Source organism: Ochotona princeps, chromosome 3, assembly GCF_030435755.1.
Source record: "Ochotona princeps isolate mOchPri1 chromosome 3, mOchPri1.hap1, whole genome shotgun sequence".
NCBI classification, from domain to species: domain Eukaryota; kingdom Metazoa; phylum Chordata; class Mammalia; order Lagomorpha; family Ochotonidae; genus Ochotona; species Ochotona princeps.
Window position 1 is genome coordinate 115,583,500 of NC_080834.1, and position 21,557 is coordinate 115,605,056.

Genomic DNA, 21,557 nt, shown 5'->3' on the forward strand with positions numbered 1-21,557 from the left:
ACACAGGGGTGGGTTTGAGGCAGGAGCCCAGTCCCGTGGGTCCAGTGATCCATCCTGCTAGCCGATGCCACTGAGGGTGAGACAAGAAGACATCACCTTGAATAATTGATTGTGTCATTGCTTGGACATATCTGTTTTTGCTTCCTTGCATTGATTTGCCCCCTTCAAAAGGAGAAGAAAGCTGCTCTGTTCACAAAAGAGTGAACTATTGTTCCCTGGTTTGTGATGAGAGAATCTCAGGGCTGGCCCTTAACAAAATTGAGACTGAAGGTAAAGTTATTTGAGTTCCCTCCCACATCCTCCTACAACCCACTCCTGGTATGTCTTCTCCAAGCTGTGCTATGTCTGTCCTCCAACTGGCTGTCCCACCCACTGGCCCCCCACACAGAATGCCTGGTACAAAATAGGACTTTTTTCAGCTCCCAGAAGTTTGGTGTATTCTCAGTGTCTTCCTAGTTGCATCTCTCATTGCATCAAAGAATGAGGCCATCTTCCAGCGCTTTCTGGATGTAAGTGACCATAAACATTACCTGGGCCACTTGTTAAAATTCAGCGTCCTGCTTCCCACCTCCTGAAGCCAGGATTCAACAGTTGGTTCTGCTGGCTGCAGACCTTGGACCTACTATGGAAAATGCAATGCTGCTGCGTGCCTGATGTCTTCTCTCACATCCATGCACACCCCCTTCCACCCGGTCCCTCATCCTGTCTCTCTCCACCATGTCTCTGCCTCCTGTCCTACCTTCTTAGTCCAATTAGTTCCTCCTTATACAAGGAGCTGAGCATGTCTTTTCTTTCTACTACTGCTCTCATACATGGCTGACTGAGTTTGTGCAGCCTCCCACATGGGCTGATTTCCTGGCCTATCTTGAGGCTGGGGTGTGTGTCATTTGTCTTTGTCATTGCAAGCACTTAGCACTCTGCCAGCCAATTTAAAATGTTTGTTAAATTACCTTCTGCATGTGTTAAATGTCTTTGTTAATAACTAATACTTTATTTATAACTGCATTGCTATATAAGTCCCTAGGTACCAGTGCAGCGTTTTCAGACTGCTGGAATCATCATTCTCAAACAGGGAGCTCCTTCTGTAATACATACAAACTAAAGAGAAAGATGGTAATTATATAATATAACCCTGGTGCTGTCAAGGATGGGGGCCATACAGAATCAGGCATTTCCTCTCAGAATATCTGATCCCAAAGGAACACAACAGACACACAAAGCAAATGGAAATTTTTCTACATAAAGATTAGTTTCCAATAGTTTAGTCGAATTAGTTCTGTTTGCCTGTAATTTTTGGCCTGCACTCACTAACCAATCACCAAGGGACTGGCTGATCTCCCGAAGTCCACTGCCTGTATTTGTCCCTTGCAGGTGTCTGCTATGCAGAATTTGGAGTCCGGGTTCCCAAGACCACAGGGTCAGCCTACACCTACAGCTATGTCACCGTGGGGGAATTCGTGGCCTTCTTCATTGGCTGGAACCTGATCCTGGAGTACCTGATTGGCACAGCAGCTGGCGCCAGCGCTCTGAGCAGCATGTTTGACTCCCTAGCGAACCACACCATTAGCCGCTGGATGGTGGACACCGTGGGAACCCTCAACGGTCTGGGTGAGCCTGCACAACACCTCCCCTCAATATGCAGTCTTACTAAGCCAAAGATGGCTTCCTCCCCCAGAACACAATTTGGCAAAATGCATCCAGGGCATTAAATATCTTATTTTTCATCAAGTAACCCTTCCTCCACGAATCTATCCATTTTGAAGAAACTATCCTATTGTCCATAAAATCATTATACCAAAAGGTGTTCATCACAGCCATATTACAATATATTTTTAAAAAAACCTAGAAACAGCCTAAATATTCAACTGTGGAACAAACAGTTAAGTAAGTTCTGGACTTGTATTAGGTGATGGCAACTTAAAAGGTTTCTGTGAAAACTCTTATCAGTATATCAAAGGATATAAACCACACATGTACCATGTCAAAAAATAAAATACCATCAGTTCCAGGAAAAAAAGTGGGGGGACTACAAGGAATCTGCCTGGTGTTTTCATCAAGACGATGTTTTCAAATTTTGATAAATAAACATAGTTTAAGTTTCAAAACATTTGTATTTAAAAAAAATACTAAAGAAACAAAATGGGTTCCAGACTCACGGAAGTCAAGCAAGGGTAGTAATTGAGTGAATGTTGAAAGATCAGAAGCTCGCCCAATAAGCACAGTGAGCTCTGGCTCATCACCTGCCATCCACATTCCATCCCAATATTCAACTCTATCCTTTCACGCCCACCAGACGCTAAACAAGCACAGAGCAAGCTTTGGCATCTTGCCTGAGAAACTCCAAAGCATGGTTTGAAGTCCTTTGATTTCAGTGCCCCTAGCTCAGCAAAACCGGCAAGAATGCAGAACATCCAGTTACCACGACAGTTAGATATAATATGGAGATAAAGGCCATATCTGTTCCCTGTCCTGATAGCCTTACTTTATGTCCGAAAGAGTCTTCAAGAATCATGTCATCCAGCTCTTTCACTTAACAGATGACATCCAGAAAGATAAGGCAACTTGGGTGCGAGGTTGCACAGCTGGCTGCTGGCAACAGCACAGCTGGAAGTCAGGGCCCCTTCTAGCTGAGGCAGTGCCTCTTGTACACCACAGAGGGCAGGAGTCCACTGTACCAGCCAACTGGCACAACCAAACAGGATGGGTATGAGCCCTGGTCATTTTCTTTCTGTAATCACACACAGAAAGAAACAGCTGCTGGAATAATATAGAAACTGTGCACATAATAAAATTAACAATATCAGTTCCAAGCAATATTTAGACCTGTGGAGAGTCCTCAAACTTGTTGAGCTCATCCTGATCCCAAGCCTTCTTGGATTGCATAGGTGCTGCTGTAATTGTCCATTTAAACATCCCAACCTTCCAGAGCTGAGTGCAGAGGCCCTGGGGTGGGACCCTTCTGCCCTCTGGAAAACACTAACACCTGTCTTTGCCCTCCAGGGAAAGGGGAGGAATCCTACCCGGATCTTCTGGCTCTGGTGATCGCGGTCATCGTGACCATCATCGTGGGTCTGGGTGTGAAGAACTCTGTGGGCTTCAACAACGTCCTCAATGTGCTGAACCTAGCAGTGTGGGTGTTCATCATGATCGCAGGCCTCTTCTTCATCAACGGGAAGTACTGGGCTGAGGGCCAGTTCTTGCCCCATGGCTGGTCAGGGGTGAGTTCATCCTCAAGGCCTGATGTACCTGTCACACACTCTGCCTTCCACCAGGCGACCAACCTAGCATAGAGAATCAAGAAAATATTTCTGTGTCCCACCTCTCCAGAGACACCCTTCAACACTGTTAAACCTGAATCTCATTCTAATATTCTGAAGAAGGGATTCTTTTCCAAATGTTTGTTTGTTTCATAGGCATCCACTGAGATTGTATTTTATACAAGTAACAATAACATATTCACTGTTAAGTCACTTCAATATGCAGATACTGTGCTAAGCACTTTGAGTATAGTATCTCATTTAATTATCCCAATGATCTTGGGAAGAAAACAGTAACATTCAGATCTTTAAGATAAAAAGAACTCACACTCAGAAGGTCAAATTACTTGTTAGACTGTCAGAGTACAAGTGGCAGATCAAGAACTCAAAGCCAGGACTGTTGGACTCCAAAGCCTGTGGGAGAACAACTCCTTTCTACAGGCTACTAAGACAGACTGATGGAGACACATAGATAAGGCAGTAAAGGAGCCCAGGGAAAGAGACGCAGGTGAGTAATCCAATCCCAAAGGTGGGAGAGATGTGATGGGGCTTTGGTGCGCTGCCTGAGTGCTGGTTATAACTCACATTGCACAGGTGTGGTTTCTGGCAAAGAAATTGATGGGGGTTGGTGAGAGAGTGGGCTGGGCCAAAAGAGCGTTTTCCAAACTGGTCTTTGTGACTTGGGTGGTATGGGATATGCTACAGAAAGATAAGAATGTCAGAGTGGCAGGTTTGTTATGCTGACAACTGGTTCTAAATTGTGCCTGGCTTCTCTCTAATGTAACTAAAGATGCTTATTTTATGTTTTTATGGGTAAAAACATGAAAACAACCCATTCCTTTTAATGACAGCCTAAACTTGAAGGCTGGCAAGGTGGGGTTAGAGGAACTCTGGTCTTGTCCCCTCACTTAGAAGGTAAATGAACTGAGGCCAAGAGAGGCAGGTCTGCCTAATAAGGCAGAAAGCAAGTGCAGGATTTCGCCTGCTTTGCTTTCATAGCTTCTGCCGAGGCTGGTTTCCCTCCAAAATATCCAGGGTTGAGCAATCTGTCTTGGAGAACATCCAAAATGGCTTCTGTTTACTCTGCATCGCGCTGTGCTGTTCAGTGCAAAGGAATAAGCAAGAAGGCAGCGTAAGCCCAGACTTCTCATCATCTACTTATCTGTAAGAATTCCACAGAAGCGCAAAGTGTGTCCTTTTCTTGGAAGGAATAAATGCTGAAACTGGATGAAACCAGACAAAGAGACAAAGAAATACTGTTGGCTCCATTCTGGAACCCCAAGTCTGTATTTTCTTAGGATACAAATTGGTCCATTCCTATCACATAAGAGAAACAACAAATTAGAGGAGTGAAAAGAATGTTTTCCTTGAACTCAGTTGCATTTTCATCAAAGCACAGGAAGATATTCTCACCATTTGTTTTAAAGAATCTAAGAAGTTACTGGAACATGAACTTACTGATAAGATTTTACCCATCCAGTAACTTCTGTGCTTGAAGGTTTTCAAATCTATCAAGTGGAAAAACTGTTGCAGATATGTATAAAGCAGAACAAAACATTCGGTGTTTCATGTGCACATTGTAATGGATTTAGAGCAGTTAGAATGGTGGGAAAAGGAACTCCCTGAGAGTGGCCCAGCATTGTGCTCTGTAGGTAGCATCTTGCTCTTAGAACTCTAGAGCAGATGCTGTTACCTCCAACTTAAATCAAGAATACAAAGTTTGAGAGGCTGGATAACTCACCTGTTCCTCAGGGCCAGGCTGAAGTTGCCACCCAGCTCTGAGTATCCCAAGCTTTTTCCAGTCTTCTGAGTAATATGTATCCTGCAGGAGTCTCTCTGTAAGAAGTAATATGGAGCAGGTGCTTGGCTTAAATAAAGACACTCAGATCAGAATCTCTTGAGTTGGAGTCCCAGCCCCAACTGCTGAATTTAGCTTTCTGCCAATGCAGACCTGAAAACAATAGTGATGGCTCAAATAGCTGTGTCCCTGTCTTCCACATGAGAGACCTGGGTTGCGTTTCCAGCTCCTGGCTTCAGCCAGGCCCAGGCGCAGTCACTGTGGGGATCTGGGGCACAAGCCAGAGATGTGAGTCTCTCTCTGTCTTGTTCTTGCTCTATATTGAGAACTCTTAAATAAGGAACTAATACGATAATGAACCTAGCATGTTATATTTCCTTTAAACCTTCACAAAGTCATAGAATTTTGAAACTGCAAGAATGTTAAAGAACAATCTAGTTTCTTATCTTCAGATGGGGTATTGTTAAGCCAGGTGGAGAGTACACTGTTCATGAAAACATCCCATCTAAGCCTTTCAGAAGTGTTTCTTTATTCTGCCCTGTACTCACTCTTGAAGAAGACAAACCCTGTGCTTTGTCCTGTGGTCTTCTGTCTTGAGGGGGTCCCTCTTCTCTCATTAGATGTTCCACATTCTTCCTTGGTTAGAGCTGAAGACACCACAGGAGTAGTAGTGGAGCCAGCCTTTAACACATCCTAGGTTTTCATCAGTTCTTGTGACAAGACCTCAAGTCAAGCATAAAAGGGAAAGGAAGAGAGTTACTTCACATTTCCTTGTTACAAACTCTTTTAGATGAAAATTTTGTTTACTCCTTATAACAGCCCTGCAAATAAGTACAATGATCGCTACTTTTGTTACAAGAGGATTGAAGGTTGGAAAGGCAAAGGCCATAGAGAGAAGCCATAAATTCAGTTGCATCCTGGCTGAGTTGACTCTTTTGCCCCCAAGTTCAGGCCCATGGGATCAGTCATCTTGCCCACTAACCTCATGCCAATGCAAACCTACTCTCCTGGGTGAGTTTTTTCATTGACCAACAAAAAACCTTGGCTGGCATTTTGGATTTTTGCTAGCTACAAAACCATTGCCCCTGAAAGAAAACCTCAAATATGTGTTGTAAATATCACTGCGCACAAAGAGCAGCTGGCTTCCTCACTAGAGAACAGCTCTGCCCTATTCTTCCTCATCAACTTTGGTTCCACATCACTTTTCCAGTCCAGCCAAGCTGTTCTGAATGTAGATCCTACCTTTTAAGACTTGACAAGCTCTCAGGAACATATTATCTGTCTTGGTAAGCAACATGTCTCCCACTCTTACCCAACAAGACTTAGCAAAAGTGTAGCTTGGCAACTAACTGACCTTCTTTCCTTAGGGAATCTCTGGCCAAATCACTGAATAGGGGGCTGGAGGAGGGTTCCATCCCTCTTTATTTTCCACTCACTGTGGGTGGACAGGATGGGGGGAAGCCACTGTGGAGGGAATGCTTTGCAAGCAAGTGTGACTTGAAACACAACTCCCAAAGACTTTGAAAGGGTTAATGGACAATCTGTCTTCTGGCCATGGACCCTCTGAAGCTTCGGTTCTCCTGCTCCTGCCACGTTCTTCCAAAGCAAATAGCTTCAGGAATGGTTTACTTACAGGTTCTGGGTCGAATGCTTCTTTGGTCTTGAAGAGCTTAAGAACAACAAACATTTTCCCCTATATCAAGTAACTTTAGCCTTCAGCTGAACTCCTGCTTCCATCTGCGGTTCTTCAGCCCCCAGTGTCGGATATGTGTTCCTTTATGTTATTTGTTCTTGATGCTATCTTAAAGTTTTTCTTATGCCAAATGGGAGACTCTACAAACACAAATAGCTTCTAGGAAAATGGCCCAGAACAAGCATTGGTGGGAAATTCTGACAGCCTGCAAAGAAAAAGCTGCTTTTTCTGATCTCCGTATCTGAATCCATTTGTTGGAACCAGTTAGGACATTCCACTGTCACTAGGGACAGGCTGCTAATAGAGCCAGGGGCATGAGAGTGGTAGACAATGCTATTAAAGTTAGAGTTTTGTCTCATTACCTTCGGAGTGAATTACATAAAGATGTCTAATGATCTCCTAGCATCTGGCAAACTGACCATGGCAGAATGTGGGAAGACTGCCTCATCGTAATGCCTGTCAAACATTATCAAGCTGGGGGTGGGGGAGATTTAGGGACTCCACACACTGGGCAGCAGGCCACTAATGACACTGCTTTTGACAACTAATGAAAGGGCGGTCCTCCAGCAACTGGGGCACGAGCTGCTCCCCTGCAAAGCTCGGAGGAGGGCTGAGCCCATTCTGGAGCATCTGGCTGAACATTAGCTCAAGGCTGACTTGGGAAAACAGTTTCAGCTCTGTCATCAAATGTAAGTCAATCCTGTTTTGGTTTTATTTTTAATGATTTGAAACATTAAAGGAAAGATTAGGGATAACATATCAGTGACCCCAGGAACACACACACACACATTTAGCCACCCATTTTACTCACAGCTGCTCACCCCTGGGTACATACACATTCTTTCATGCAGGGAAGGGAATCCTATTCATCAACCTCAGTGGCCACATCTGAGGTCTAGGTCAAATGAAGCAGAAAAAAGTTTCTGTGATCATCTGGGTAGAGAGACGTCCACACACCATTTCATTTCATGACTCTTTCATAGGTACCCAATCAGGGGCCATTTGCTGCAAGAAAGAAAAATTTGCACAAACTAACTTGGGTAAAAAGGGAAAGTTTAAGGTTTACTTATTTTTATTGGAAAGGCAGATTTACAGAGAGTAGGTGAGAGAGAGACATATCTTCCATCCACTGGTTCACTCCCCAAGAGGCTACAATGGCTGGAGCTGAGCTGATCCAAAGCCAGGAGCCGGAAACTTCTTCCAAGTGGGCTTTGGGCCACCCTCTACTGCTTTCCCAGGCCACAAGCAGGGAGCTGAGTGGGAAGTGGAGCATCTGAGACACAACCAATACTCATATGGGATCCCAGTGCATGTAAGGCGACGACTGTAGCCACTAGGCTATCCCACCGGGTCCATGCAGGTCTTTTTGACCCTAGTGAGTGAGCTTGTCTTTCTTCATGTATCTCCACTTTCCAGCCCCATTCCCTAGCCTTCATGGTCTATTCTGTGTGCCAGAAAACCCCTTGCTGATTGCTTCTTTGCTGTACTTAGCCAGTGGCAAATCACAGGTGGAGGAGAGTACAACCCCAGTATTTCTTCTCCACTCCTCCCAGCCGCAGTATCACACTTGAGGGGAGTAACTTTGCACCAGACTCTAGGAGCATCAGTCCTCCCCTGGCCCACGATCTAGGGATGGCAGCACTTCTTATGTTCACCCCCCCCTCCCCGAGGCTTCACAATCCCAAGCCTTACATACCTGCCCATTCTGAAATTATTTCATCTGAGTTAAATTCTTCTGACTTGTAGAATCCTTTGACTTGTAGAATCTTTCATCAATTATAATGACTTTTGGGCTAGCACAATGGCTCAACTGATGAATCCTCTGCCTGTAAGCGCTGGCACTCCACATTTGCAAATTCGGGGTAACAGCTTTCTGCTTCGCAAATTTGCACCATCCCTTCCCAATGTGATCATTGTTACTTTTCTGGAAGCTAGTCATTATCAATGATTGCATCCATTCTTTCATTCATTTGGAAAATCATAGTATTTCTGTCTCTACAAATAACACAGACGTTTATTAATCTTGCTTCATCTGTTACGACAGACATGGTTGCTTTTGAATCCTTGTGGTATATTTTAGCTTCCGTGCTTCCCAAGGTCAAGCTCAGGGTAGTTTTTTCCTTGTGACTACATCTCAGCACCAAGCACAGTGTCTTGTATAAGGTAGTACTTCATATGAATTACAAAGTTATAAAAGAAGGAGATGAAAAGAAGGCAGAGCAAGGGAAGTATGTGCCCTTGGGCTTCAGTTGCTATAGCAAACTTGACAGTGGTACTGCTAGAGGTAAGAGCTGATATTTGTAGAGCACGTATTGTGTTTTAGCACTGCAGTTTACTATACAATTAGTTCTTAGGACAACCTGATGAGCTGAAAGTTCTTATTGTCTCTACTTAAATGATACATCAGGGATTCACCCTAGGTCACCAACCTAAGACAGAAAAGTCAGGTCTGACAGCCTATGAAGTCAGCACACCGACAAGCCAGCCCCGGCACCATACATAGCTCTGAGGTGCTCTCCCAAGGACACAGTGTCCACTGTCGCAGCTGCTTTGCTCCCTGCCCTTCAGATGCCTGGCAGCGTCCTCTGCGTCTCCCCTGGAGATTCTGTTCTACAAGGTGGACATCCCCAGGATCCCCATCAAGCCTCACGCACCCACATTGTGTGGTGCCCAGCCTGCTACCTTTCCTGATGGCTGATTGCCCTGAATCTGCCTGGTTGTCACCTCAGCTCACTGTATGATTTGCAAGTGAGGTGTGTGCATGTGTGTAGTTGTGGTTTTGGGTATATCCACGCCTGTGTGTACACACGTGTGTGCCATATGTATGTGCCTGTATGACTATGTATTATGTTATTGCATTGTGCATATGCACGAATGTGTATATTTAAGGGGATGTTCTCTCTGTGTCTGTGTGTGTGTGTGTGTGTGTGTGTGTGTGTGTGTGTGTGTGTGTGTGTTCAAGAGGAGAAATAAGATAAAGAGGGAGTCAGTAGGAAGTCTGTTTACCTTGACCAGGGCAGCTTAGCAAGCATGTCACCCAGCATCTGTTTATGCAAGGAGGCCAGTAACATTTCCTGGAAATGTGAAAACAAGCAGTTTCAAGCCTGTGTTCCAGGCTTGAGGGCTGTTTTCTCTCCTGTATGGAGGCCAAGGATGCTTTCCATCAGATAAAGGACTTTGTTGGAGGGCAAGCAGGGATTCTCTCCTCTCCCAGAAAGTAGGCCTTCCCAATGAGAACTGCTTATGCTGGAGAAAAGTCTTACTAGAATGGACCAGAGTGTCTGAAGTTTTTTTGTGCCACATACTGCTTGCAAGTCTAATGAAGCCTATGACCCCTTTTAAGAATTATACTTTTAATGAATAATCTAATTATACTGGAATTCAGAAAAACCAAGGATCCTAAAATATAGTCATAAATATTTCAATGATGATATATTAGTCCTTTAAATATTAATGTATCTAATAATTATAATTTTGAAGTACTGATAGGTAATATGTCAAGCTCTCTGAAATTTTTATTATATCATTTGAAATCACTCTTGGTGACAGTCATAGGTCCTGTTAATTTGTCAACTGCATTCAACATCAAACGAAATACTAACATACAGCTAGCAGTCAGTGAACATGAACGTGTCATTTTTGCCAGTAAAATTTCCAAAGCCCCTGAAATTCGTAGGCCCCAGGCCGAGACGCCTTAGGTTTGGGGATTGAAACCTGAGAGTTCCAGCTGGGAGGGACCTGGATGGGACAAACCATTGCCACAGAGGAGCAAAGGTTACTTGTGTAGGTTTGGAAAGATCTCCAAGTCTGCAGGTCCCAATATTCTGTACTGTGTCTTCTTGATGAGAAGTCCATGCGGAAGATAAGAGTTAAAGTTTTGAACAAGTGTCTCCTTGGCACATACTTTGAACTCCATCATATAAACTGAATGTAGGGAAAGGGGGAAGGCCTTTAAGTTAGAGCTTCCATTTGTTCCCTCAACCATACATGTAAGTAAAACAACAACAACAACAACAAAACAACTCTTACTTTTTCCTAAAATGACAAACTCCATGTGAACTGCAACAAATTCTCTAGAATAAAGTAGCACGTGGGTCCACAAAAGGCTGACCCTGACATCTCAGCTTAAGAAGTCCCTGTTGTTCCTGGTGCTCTTGGCATCTGTCAGATGGGTGTCCAAGACGTTCCTGGGCACCACCTCGCCAGCTTCGCTCTGCCCTTCTACCTCAGCTAACAAGGTCACACCTGCTTCCAAGAGAAGCCAAAAAGCAAACCTTCACCACCCTCCCTGATGAAATCAGTGGACTATCTGAACTTCTAAACATTTTTAATATTGTTTCCAATCAGTTACCAACAGAGGTGATCTGTGGGGACCACTAACATTAGTTTGGAAAGAGTAATTCTTTGCACAAAAGATACAGCTAGTGTTAGGCCACCCTGAAGTCAGGGACCAGGAACTCCATCCAGCTCTCCCACGCGGGTGACAGGGACCCAAAGACTTGGACCATAATCCACTGCCTCCTAGGTGCGTTAGCAGGAAGCTGACTCAGAAGCACAGAATAGTCAGGTCTCAATCAAAGCGCTCCAATATGGGATGGGAACTTAACTCACTGTGTCACAGTAACCATCCCTGAACATAATTCTTCTCTCCATGTGAGAGCTGACATAATTAGCCAGTGTCACTCAGTGATCTCGGGTGTTCAGCAGTAGCTCGACCACATTTCCACTCTGTACTATCTGCAGGATGTGGGGCATTTGTGGGTACCAAACTTAACACCCAGGCACTGCCTTGCCTTTCTGCTTCTGACAAATGACATCATCCATACAGGTGCTGCAGGGAGCAGCCACGTGTTTCTACGCTTTCATTGGCTTTGATATCATCGCCACCACTGGAGAGGAAGCCAAGAATCCCAACACATCGATTCCCTATGCAATCACAGCCTCCTTGGTCATCTGTCTGACAGCTTATGTGTCTGTAAGTACCAAATGCTGGTGTCCTGTTGATGCTTGACCTTAAGATGTGGCTCTGGCACTCCGTTCCCTTCTTCATCACAAAGGAGCCCTATCTTGTGCCTTCTTAGTGTCGGGATTGCTGTATAACCCACAAACCCATTTCAAGGAAGAAGTCAGGACCCAAAGTGGAGAGGAAGAGAAGCCCCAAGCCGTGACTCCGGCCTCAGTCTCTGAGTCTCCATCTTCACTGCTCTCTGTACACAGGCCAGGGGTGTCTGCTCCCACCCCAGAGCATGGTGTGCAGGGAATGGGCTGCCGTCCAAGCAGCTCAGGTCATAGGCTGGCAGTAACGGGCGTTTGCAAGCACGGGCATTGTGGGTCTCTGTGCACATCTGTCAATTGCTCTTCTGTCTTCTGGGAGCTTCCCGGCAGCGAAGAGGCTAGGCGGAGCGAGGAGACAGAAGACATTGTCCTCAAGAGACTTGCTTCCCTCTGCATCCAGGCAGGAAGAGGCAGCCTCTCACCCGGCTGTGGCTCCCTTGTTTTACTCTCAACTCCAACCCAGCCTCTGGGTTTCCCTGCCCAGGACAGGCCTCAGAAGATGCTCAGTATGCTCGAGTATGCTCAGGGTCACACTCGAGCATCCCTCACACTTATCATCTCTCAGTCCCTGTTCCAGCACTTAGAGCACAGAGACTGCTCACCTACATCCAACAGCTGTTCTTCCCCAGCAGACCCTGCCCAGCTGGCAAGCTATCACGTGTGGTTACAAAAACGTTCCCAGGTACTAAAGGCCCTGCTTCCTTGGTTCATCCCATTAGCAGAGACCAGCTGTGGGTACAGCCTGTCAGCCCAGTTGTCCGTGGAATCCATACCACCTGACAGCCAAGACAAGCTACAGAAGAGGCTTGCCCTGAAAGCCAGAACAACACAGCCAGTAGCTGTGGGTGTGGTTTCCAGAAAGTATCAGGTGTTTTGTGATCTCCCATTATGTGCACAGCTGCACGTGGCTGCATCCTATCCTTACCCAGTTATCCCTGTGGGCAACAAGTTGAGGGAGACAGAAGAGGGTTGGGGGCAGCAGACACACTGCTCTGTTTCCCCACCAACTCTTCTCTCACATCTCCCCCTCATCCAGGGGCAGCCCCGGGACCCCCACACAGCGAAGTCAGTCATCGTGGCCTCCCTCCCTCTGAAAGCACCTGACAGGCTGTGGCTTGTTTCTGTACATCCACCAACTTCATAGCCATTCTCATTTACTGGGGTTGGAAGCCTCCCTGTGTGTTTCCCTGAGAATGGGTTCCCTCTCTTCCAGCCAGCCCCAGTGCTGCCATTGCTCATGATCCTGGCACACACTCTTTGTTAGGTTGTGTGGATATTACCCATGCCTCATGGGCTATTTGCTCTCGTGTTGTCAGCAGGCTGCCACTCCACCACCATGTGAAGGGCCAGCTGCTGAGCTGTGGTGGCACATCCTGCCCAGTGCCCAAGGCTTCATTGCAGGATCTGGTTCATGCAGAATAACAAAGCAGAGCTCTGCATCTAATCACCTCTCCTTTCCTTGACTGGCTTCCACACACCTGGGGGGCCCTGTGTCCAGCCAGCTGACCAACGTTGAAAGGAGGGATGTGTGGAAGATCTATGACATGTGGAAGACGCCTGGTCCTGGTGACCAGCCAACTGACTCCTGACCCAAGAGGCATACTGATTTTTGTTTAGATGCTGTCATTTGTTTGCTGACCTGCCTGGCTTGGGGGATAAAGCCAGTGGTAGAAAGTAGAAATGTGAGTTCCGTTTGGGTCCCATTAAGAAATTGACCATGGATTTTCTAAGTAGCTACCTGTGACATTTTGATCTCTTGTGTTCAAGACCCTGAAAGTATAAAAGAAGTAAGAGCCTTGTTCACATCAAGAAAGTGCTCACGGTCACTACCAGGCCATGGCTTCAATGCCAGGAGCTACAGCTCCTTTCATCTGGTAGGGACTGCCCCCTCTCTCCCGTTAAATGGTCACTATAAATTGTACATAGAGCTAAAATGCCTGTAGACCTCACATCTGAAAGGACCACCAGGAGACCTTTTGGCTGAATCTATTATATTCACATGAGAGGAGAAATATGAAAACCCAGAGCTGTAAAGGCCAAATGACTGACCTAAATAAAACCATATACTGAGAAATGGCATCTTCAGACTACTGCATGGACCTCTGCCCGCAGGTCCAATCACTTTCCTCTCCAATGAAGCATCTTTGCATGTCCTCAGTCCCCTCTAATGGCTGGCCATGTCTTCTCTTGTTTGAACAGGTGAGCATGATCCTAACATTGATGGTGCCGTATTATGCCATTGACACGGAGTCCCCACTCATGGAGATGTTTGTGGCTCACGGTTTCTACGCTGCGAAATTTGTGGTGGCCATTGGGTCGGTTGCAGGACTGACAGTCAGCCTACTGGGCTCCCTCTTTCCTATGCCCAGGGTCATTTATGCCATGGCTGGTGATGGACTCCTTTTCAGGTAGGGGCTGTGCGCCATGAGACTTATCATACTCTGCCCTGTCCATGGAGGATGTCCTCTACTGTCACTCTGACCATAAACTGGACATGAGCACTTTTCCCGAGGACTATGGACCATGTCACATCCTGGAGAGGAAGTCAAGTGAAGAGAGCTCAGGCTCCCTGGGTCCCTGAATCCAGTGAATTCAGCAAAAACTGTTGTGTCCCCCAGTTTCTTCCCCCAAACCTGTTTGATTTTGGATGCTCTTTTGTGAAGACAGCAGGTGTCAGGAGGAAGGACACCTTATGCCAGCCTAAGGCCTGACACCAGTTCCCTCCTCTCTCCACAGCCACCCTGAGGCTGAAACAAGAAATTGGCAGAGAGGACAAGACCTCTGCACAGAACCTAACAACTGTAGCAACAAAACTGCCATTTGTTGAGCATTTGTGTAGCTGGTGCTTTGTGGTTAGTAGCCCATTGAGCCCTCCTAGTTACTTTGTTTTGCAAATGAGAGCAGGTCAGGATTTGGAAAGGGGTTGGAAAAAAGCTTGCTCCTAACCCCCTACTGCTGGGGTCTAGAATTTGAAAGCAGAACTGACTGCCCAAATCAGACTTTCAGTCAGTGTATTGTTAATCCTCACCCTCTGCATTGACCACGAAGCAACCCACAGAAAGAATGTGGCCCCAACGCTTGGCTCCCATTGCCCACCACATGACGCCATGCAACTGTTGGCACTGCAGAGGGAACTGGCTCAGGGATTTTCTCTCCCTGTCAGCTGTCATCTTCGCATTTCCTCTGCAACCGCTGAAGCCATTTCCATATCATGGGTGCTATGTTTGGGATGCTGAACTGATCAAGAGGGGGCTATGGTGAGGGAGGCATGATAAACGCATTCACCCAAAGGTTTCTCTATTGCAAAAGAAAGCTTAAGAGGAATATATGCTGTGTGATCTCACTCAGGTATGGCACCTGTAACAGTTGATCTGGGAGTGTACATTGAACTCAGCACTTCAGGTGGCACATCTTGCCTCAGAGTGCCTTGGTTCAGTTCATGGATTCAACTTGAGACTCCAGCTTCCCGTCAATGCACACCTTGTGAAGCAACGTTAACGGCTCTAGTCATTGGATTTCAGCCTCCCATCTGGGAGACCTTGATTGAGATCCCAGCTCCTGACTTGGCTCCAGCCCAACTCTGACCATTGTGGCCACTGGGGGATCAAAGAGCTGGTCCAATGTGGCTACCCTGGGTGGTTCTGGCAGCAGGTTGGACTGGGGCCTTGATCCGTGAGCTCAGGTCCTTGATTATTGTCTATTTTGCCAACTCTTTTGCCCTGGACCTTTGTTGTCAGGCAGTGTTTCCCTGGTTTTAGCACACACCAGAATCCTCTGGAGATCTGTTGAAACTCAGTCTGCTGAGCCCCGCCCACCCTGCCCTGATTCAGATGCAGATGTTGGGTGAAATCCTGAACTGCCTCTGACAGGCTATGATGCTGATAATCCACAGGTCTACAGCCCAAGCAACCCATGACTTCCTCCAACTGTCTCCTTTACACAGTGAGGCCTGGACCTCAGACCTTTCTCAAAGACCTACAGTCAGCTCTTCCTGTGACATAAACAAGTCAGAAACAGTAAAGCTTTCCTTAGTACCAAGAATTCAAATCAATTCTCTTTAAATTATGGTTCCAGTGATTGGGTTTATGCCAATCACATAGGAGAGCTGAATTAAGGCTCTAGCTCCTGGCTTCAGCCCATCTCAGGCCCATCGCAAGCAATTAGAATGTAAACCAGCAAGTGGCCAGTGTTGTAGCTTAATAGCATCTCATACGGGTGACAGTTCAAGTCCCAGCTATCCCACTTGTGATTCACCTCCCTGCTAATAGCCTGGGAAAGCCCTGCATGATGGCACCCTTGCACCCACATGGGAGAACTGGAAGAAGCTTCTGGCTCCTAGCTTTGAATCAGCCCAGCTTAGGCTATTGCAGCCATTTGAGGAATAAATCAGCTGGTGGAAGATCTCTCTCCCTGTCTCTCTCTCTCTTCCTTTCTCTCTCCCCTCTCCCACCCCATCTTTCTGTAACTCTGCCTTTTAAATAAACAAACATTTTTTTTAAAAAGCGGAATAATGTGAACCAGCAGATAGGAACATTTGTCTCTCTCAACAGGGAAGAATTCAATACAATTCTCTGTTTTCCAGAGGATGGACATGCTCCATTAAAACCATGAACTCATGGATTTAAAAAAATAATAATTTAAAAAAGAAGAAAAACATAAAATAAAAGCAACAAATACAAAGTTAATTGGGAGTCAGGATGATTAGGAGTTAACCATATGAACCTATCAGCTGACATTTCTAGCTGCTACTTTGGCCCTGTTGATGCAGGAAACATCGGCAGCTCACCATTAACTCTGTTTGCACCTGTCCTTCAGGTTCCTGGCTCATGTCAGCTCCTACACAGAGACTCCCGTGGTGGCCTGCATCGTGTCGGGGTTCCTGGCAGCTCTGCTCTCGCTGTTGGTCAGCCTGAGGGACCTGATAGAGATGATGTCCATCGGCACACTCCTCGCCTACACGCTGGTTTCTGTGTGTGTCTTGCTCCTCCGTTACCAACCTGAGAGTGACATTGATGGTTTTGTCAAGTTCCTGTCTCAGGAGCACACCAAGAAGAAGGAGGGTGTTCTGGCTGAGTGTGAGAAGGAAGTATGTTCTCCTATGAGTGAAGGGGATGAGTTTTCTGGCCCAGCCACCAACACATGTGGGGCCAAGAACTTACCATCCTTGGGAGACAATGAAATGCTCATAGGGAAATCAGACAAGTCAACCTATAATGTCAGCCACCCCAATTACGGTACCGTGGACATGACCACAGGCATAGAAGCTGATGAATCGGAAAACATTTATTTGATCAAATTGAAGAAGCTGATTGGGCCCCGTTACTACACCATGAGAATTCGACTGGGCCTTCCAGGCAAAATGGACCGGCCCACGGCCACCACAGGGCACACGGTCACCACCTGCGTGCTCCTGCTCTTCATCCTCATGTTCATCTTCTGCTCCTTCATCATCTTCGGTTCTGACTACATTGCAGAGCAGACCTGGTGGGCCATCCTTCTGGTTGTTCTGATGGTGCTGCTAATCAGCGCCCTGGTGTTTGTGATCCTGCAGCAGCCAGAGAACCCCAAGAAGCTGCCCTACATGGCCCCGTGCCTGCCCTTCGTGCCTGCCTTTGCCATGCTGGTGAACATCTATCTCATGCTAAAGCTCTCCACTATCACATGGATCCGGTTTGCAGTCTGGTGCTTTGTGGGTAAGTAGCCTCCTCTGGAGTCTCGGGAGCTCCCTTTTAAGGGTTTGCACAGATTTGTCCAAAAATGACCTCCCCGCTGGGCTAGGCATCTTCATCTCTCAAGAAACCCAGCTTGACCTGTGCGTTAGAGTTGGTAAAGCCAGTGTCCCCTTTCTACCTATTGTGGTTCAGGAAAATACTAGTCAAACCATCAGTTCACAGTTCTTATATGAGGAAGGAATGCAAGGAAACGCCCATTTAAAGTGAATCCATATTTTAAGAAAGCACAGAAATATCATAAAAGAGAGGGATAGGTTGAGTTTATCTTAGAAACTAAAACCTGTAAAACAAGAATTATTCATATGAACTCTTACATACGACAAAATTAAAATAATAATCATGTTCTAACTTTTTATATATGCCAAGTGTTTCGTAATTCAATATGGATTTGTTGCCATTATTTTTCTCTTAAAGTCAAATCATGCCATCATTTAACATTCCTCTTTTCATACAGACTTGTGACATACACAACAGCTTTTCATCTCAAAGTCCTTTCGTCATCCTTTTTGTTCTAATCATTTTCTCTGAAAACAGCCATCCTCCTTGTGGATTTGCTTTCTTCTGTTGTCAATAGCCAGTGTCACTCCATTAGATCCTATAGTGTCCAGAACTTTGGCTGTCCACTCAAGTCATTCTCTCCAAACTCATTCTCATTGACTTCAAGGAGTTCTGTACCTGTCTAATTTTACTTTGTGATCAACTTATCTTGCATCTGTATGATAAGCTTATCATACAATTACCAGTGTTTACAAGATGGTTGGAGACTGAGGCTAGTGATAGACTGAGAGGTATGTTTAAGTGAAGACTAATTTTGAAGTTTCATAGTCATTATCTTTATGTCTCCCAGCTTGGCAACCCCTAGCATCCCTGGTATTAAATACATAACTAAGGAGTATCTTGCCAAGGTTTGACAAATAGAAGAGTAATATAACAAGTGACTGCTGCTTAAAGGAGAGGCAAGACAGCTATCCCTGGACCAAGCAGCTGAGAGGACCAAGACTTTTACTGATGAGTAGTCTGTCTGCTCAAGATCAAGGGCATGAGTATTCAAGGCATGTCCTCTGTGCCTGCAACAAAGAACCCACAGTGTGTGCTCAGGCAATACTTCTTAAGTCATGACTAAGTCCTCTTGAAGAAGCAGAAAGAAAACTTCCAGCCAGACTAATTAGAAAAGGTTTTGAGGTGGAGTGTCAACTGGACCATAAGGTAAGATTCAGATGGAGAGAAGGGGAAATGAGCCTCAAAGGAAAGGGCATCTGGTTTCCAGCAGATTCCTTGGTGAGAGTGCTGTTCCAATTTTTTACTATTCTAAGCCTTGCCACTTTTTAGACTTTGTGGGGGATTTCTTGAGAGGGCTCCACTGACTCAACAATATTTATTCACAATCTCTCACCATCTCTGTTTAGACTTGTTCCACTGGATCATACAGCTAACCAGTAGAAAGAATCTGTTCTGGATAGATGTGATTGAAGTGAGTAGAGTTGTTTTAGTCATGCATTTGTCAAATGACCGAAGGTTTAGACATAAACATGTGTGAACTTTATTCATCCATGGACTATTGAAGATTGAGGGGGCCTTCAATAACTCATACATTGTTGTTCATGGAATGGGGCCCATTCCATTGCTAATGTTTCAACTGATTTGAGAGAGTATATGGACACACTTTTTAAAATACTTTATATTTGTTTTACATTTTTTAGCTGTCTTACATTTTTGTGCATATAAGAAAGCCTAGCCATGCACATGAATCAGGTGACTTCATAAATACTATTGAAGACTGCAGTTCTTTATTTTAAAAGTTAGTCATATCAAAGAAGAAGCACTAGTACTAGTAAAAGTGTAATTTCACTATGGTAATAAATAATGCTTCTACTGTACTTGTTACATATCAGTCATTATTCTCAAAGCTTTACTTATTTGCTTATTTAATCCTCAAAACCCTCTCCAATTTACAGATGAGGCATTTGGCAGCACTCCCTGAGCTAGCATATAACAGAGCCAAGCTTGAAACTCAAAAGAGCGTGATTCCAGAGCCCACAGTGGTAACCACTCCACCAAACATAACGGCACGTAAAGAGCTGGAGAGAGGAATGATAACATAGTCCATCCACTCCACACCTCTCCCTCTCTGTTCTACAGAGATACAGCGTAAACCTCCAAAAAAATTAAATTATGTGCTCAAGGTCAAAACCAAGCTCCTCAAAGAACTATTCAGTACACCCATGCTCAGATCAAGGACTCCCACCACGCCCCCCAGGGTGCCTTGGAGAGTCTTTCTTATCAGATCAGAATATTTGGTGGGGATTAACTAACACCGAAGTCAGAACCAGCTTCTTGGGCACAAAATCTCAGCACGAGGTCCCAGGCATGGCTCAATGTTCTGTTGAGCCCTTAGGACTTCCTGAATAAGAAACCGCCTGTTTTCACTGAAGCTCAGTGCATTTTCTAGCTAATTACACCTAACACCACAAGAGGCATTTGTGCACGAAACGATAAGGTGTAAGGGCCCTTGCTTTTGGAGCCAAACAACAGAAAGTTGACATCACAGTTTGCCACCTCCTTGGCTTGTGACTCTGGGAAACTTAGTTATCTCCTTGTAGCCTCAGTTGACTCATCTGAAAAAATCAAGTGATTGTGTCAGCACTGAATTGGCTACTCTTGGGAACTTAAGAAAGAAAACATCAGGGAAAGCAGTAAGGAATATTTATTTCCTGCCCTTGGGGGAAAAAAAAAGTACTACAGTGTGCCTCAGCATGGCCTGCGTAGCTACTATCCCAAAGTACACTGTGAGCCTGTGCTCACTCCTGATTATTAGGCAGAGAACTCCCTAAGAACAGTCTGTAATCTTCACCCTCACTTGGGAGGATACCACCCAGAGAACACAGACATCTGTGGGTCAGGAAAGTCCCTGGTAATTACCATGCACAGTCCCTACCCACCGGGTGGGCACCTGCCTCTAGCCACACCAGGATAAAGACTGCTGAAGGCTGTCTGCTGTGCAACACAGGTTCACCCACAGCAAGGACTGTGAGTCCATGGCTGAGCATTAGTACCAACCTACGTGGTTTCGGAATTTTCCCTCCCCACACCGAGATGTTTCTGATCTGGTTGTCTGACATGGCTGGGCACTCAGAATTGTTTAACGCTCACAAGGGCCATTTCAATGCACAGCTGGGTTTCTACTGTTCTAAAGCAGTGGTTCAGCATCCGAGCCATTAGCAGTCGGAATGTCAGAAGGCAATGAAGGCAATGCAGGGTTTAACAAGCCTTCTAAGGGATGCTCAAACAGGCTCAGGTTTGCCAACCACTGCCCTAGAGAAAAGGAGCAAAGATTATCAAGCAGGACATGGAATGGGATTACAAAAATTCCATTTTCCAAACATGTATGTAAAATATGCCCTCATTACAAGCCCAAATTGGCTAATAACATATTTCATGATCTTGGATAAATCTTTCACCTCCATCAGATGTTTCTTCTTAATCTCTGTGGCTGGCTTCACTCCCCTGGGAAGAACAGTTAAGATGTTTGAAAATGAAACTTTTTGGGAAACTTCAGCTACTTTTCAAAGATTTTCAAGGTTAGTCTGAGTCATAACTTCGCAATCTTCCTAGATACATTTTTACCCAGCCTTCTCTAAATGAATCTTCCTTACAGCCTGTTTGTGACTGTGTTTTGCTAAGCTTATGACCTTGAAAATAATATAACTCAAAGAAGAAATGAGGCAAAAGCCCCAAGGAGATGTCCCAGCACATGTTTCTCCTTCAGATAAGCAGATAATAAAAGCAATCAACGATCATGAATCACAACAAGGTGAAGCAGCTGCCTTTGTGTTTCTTCTCTTGTGGCTGACGCAGTTTCCTTAAGGGAACATCTCCAGGGGTTGGCTCTGTCTCCCGAAACATGAAACCAGCAGGTGCCCCAGGACAACAAACACCCATTGGCAATTTCCAGGGCATCTTTCAGGCTACTGTTCTTTGTGGGCCTGGATTACAAATAATCAGCTGGTAGACTACCTCGCTGC

At 45.4% G+C, this 21,557-nt stretch overlaps 1 protein-coding gene across 1 annotated transcript in view; it reads left to right on the forward strand.

The window, feature by feature from the left end:
• SLC7A14 (solute carrier family 7 member 14) overlaps nt 1-21,557 on the forward strand; it is a 45,593-nt gene that overhangs the window by 15,053 nt on the left and 8,983 nt on the right. Inside the window, exons 2-6 of the mRNA XM_004591308.3 lie at nt 1,372-1,608; nt 3,001-3,218; nt 11,577-11,723; nt 14,003-14,211; nt 16,619-17,496. Of these exons, the coding sequence (XP_004591365.2) occupies nt 1,372-1,608; nt 3,001-3,218; nt 11,577-11,723; nt 14,003-14,211; nt 16,619-17,496 (1,689 nt within the window). The remainder of the gene's footprint in view (nt 1-1,371; nt 1,609-3,000; nt 3,219-11,576; nt 11,724-14,002; nt 14,212-16,618; nt 17,497-21,557) is intronic.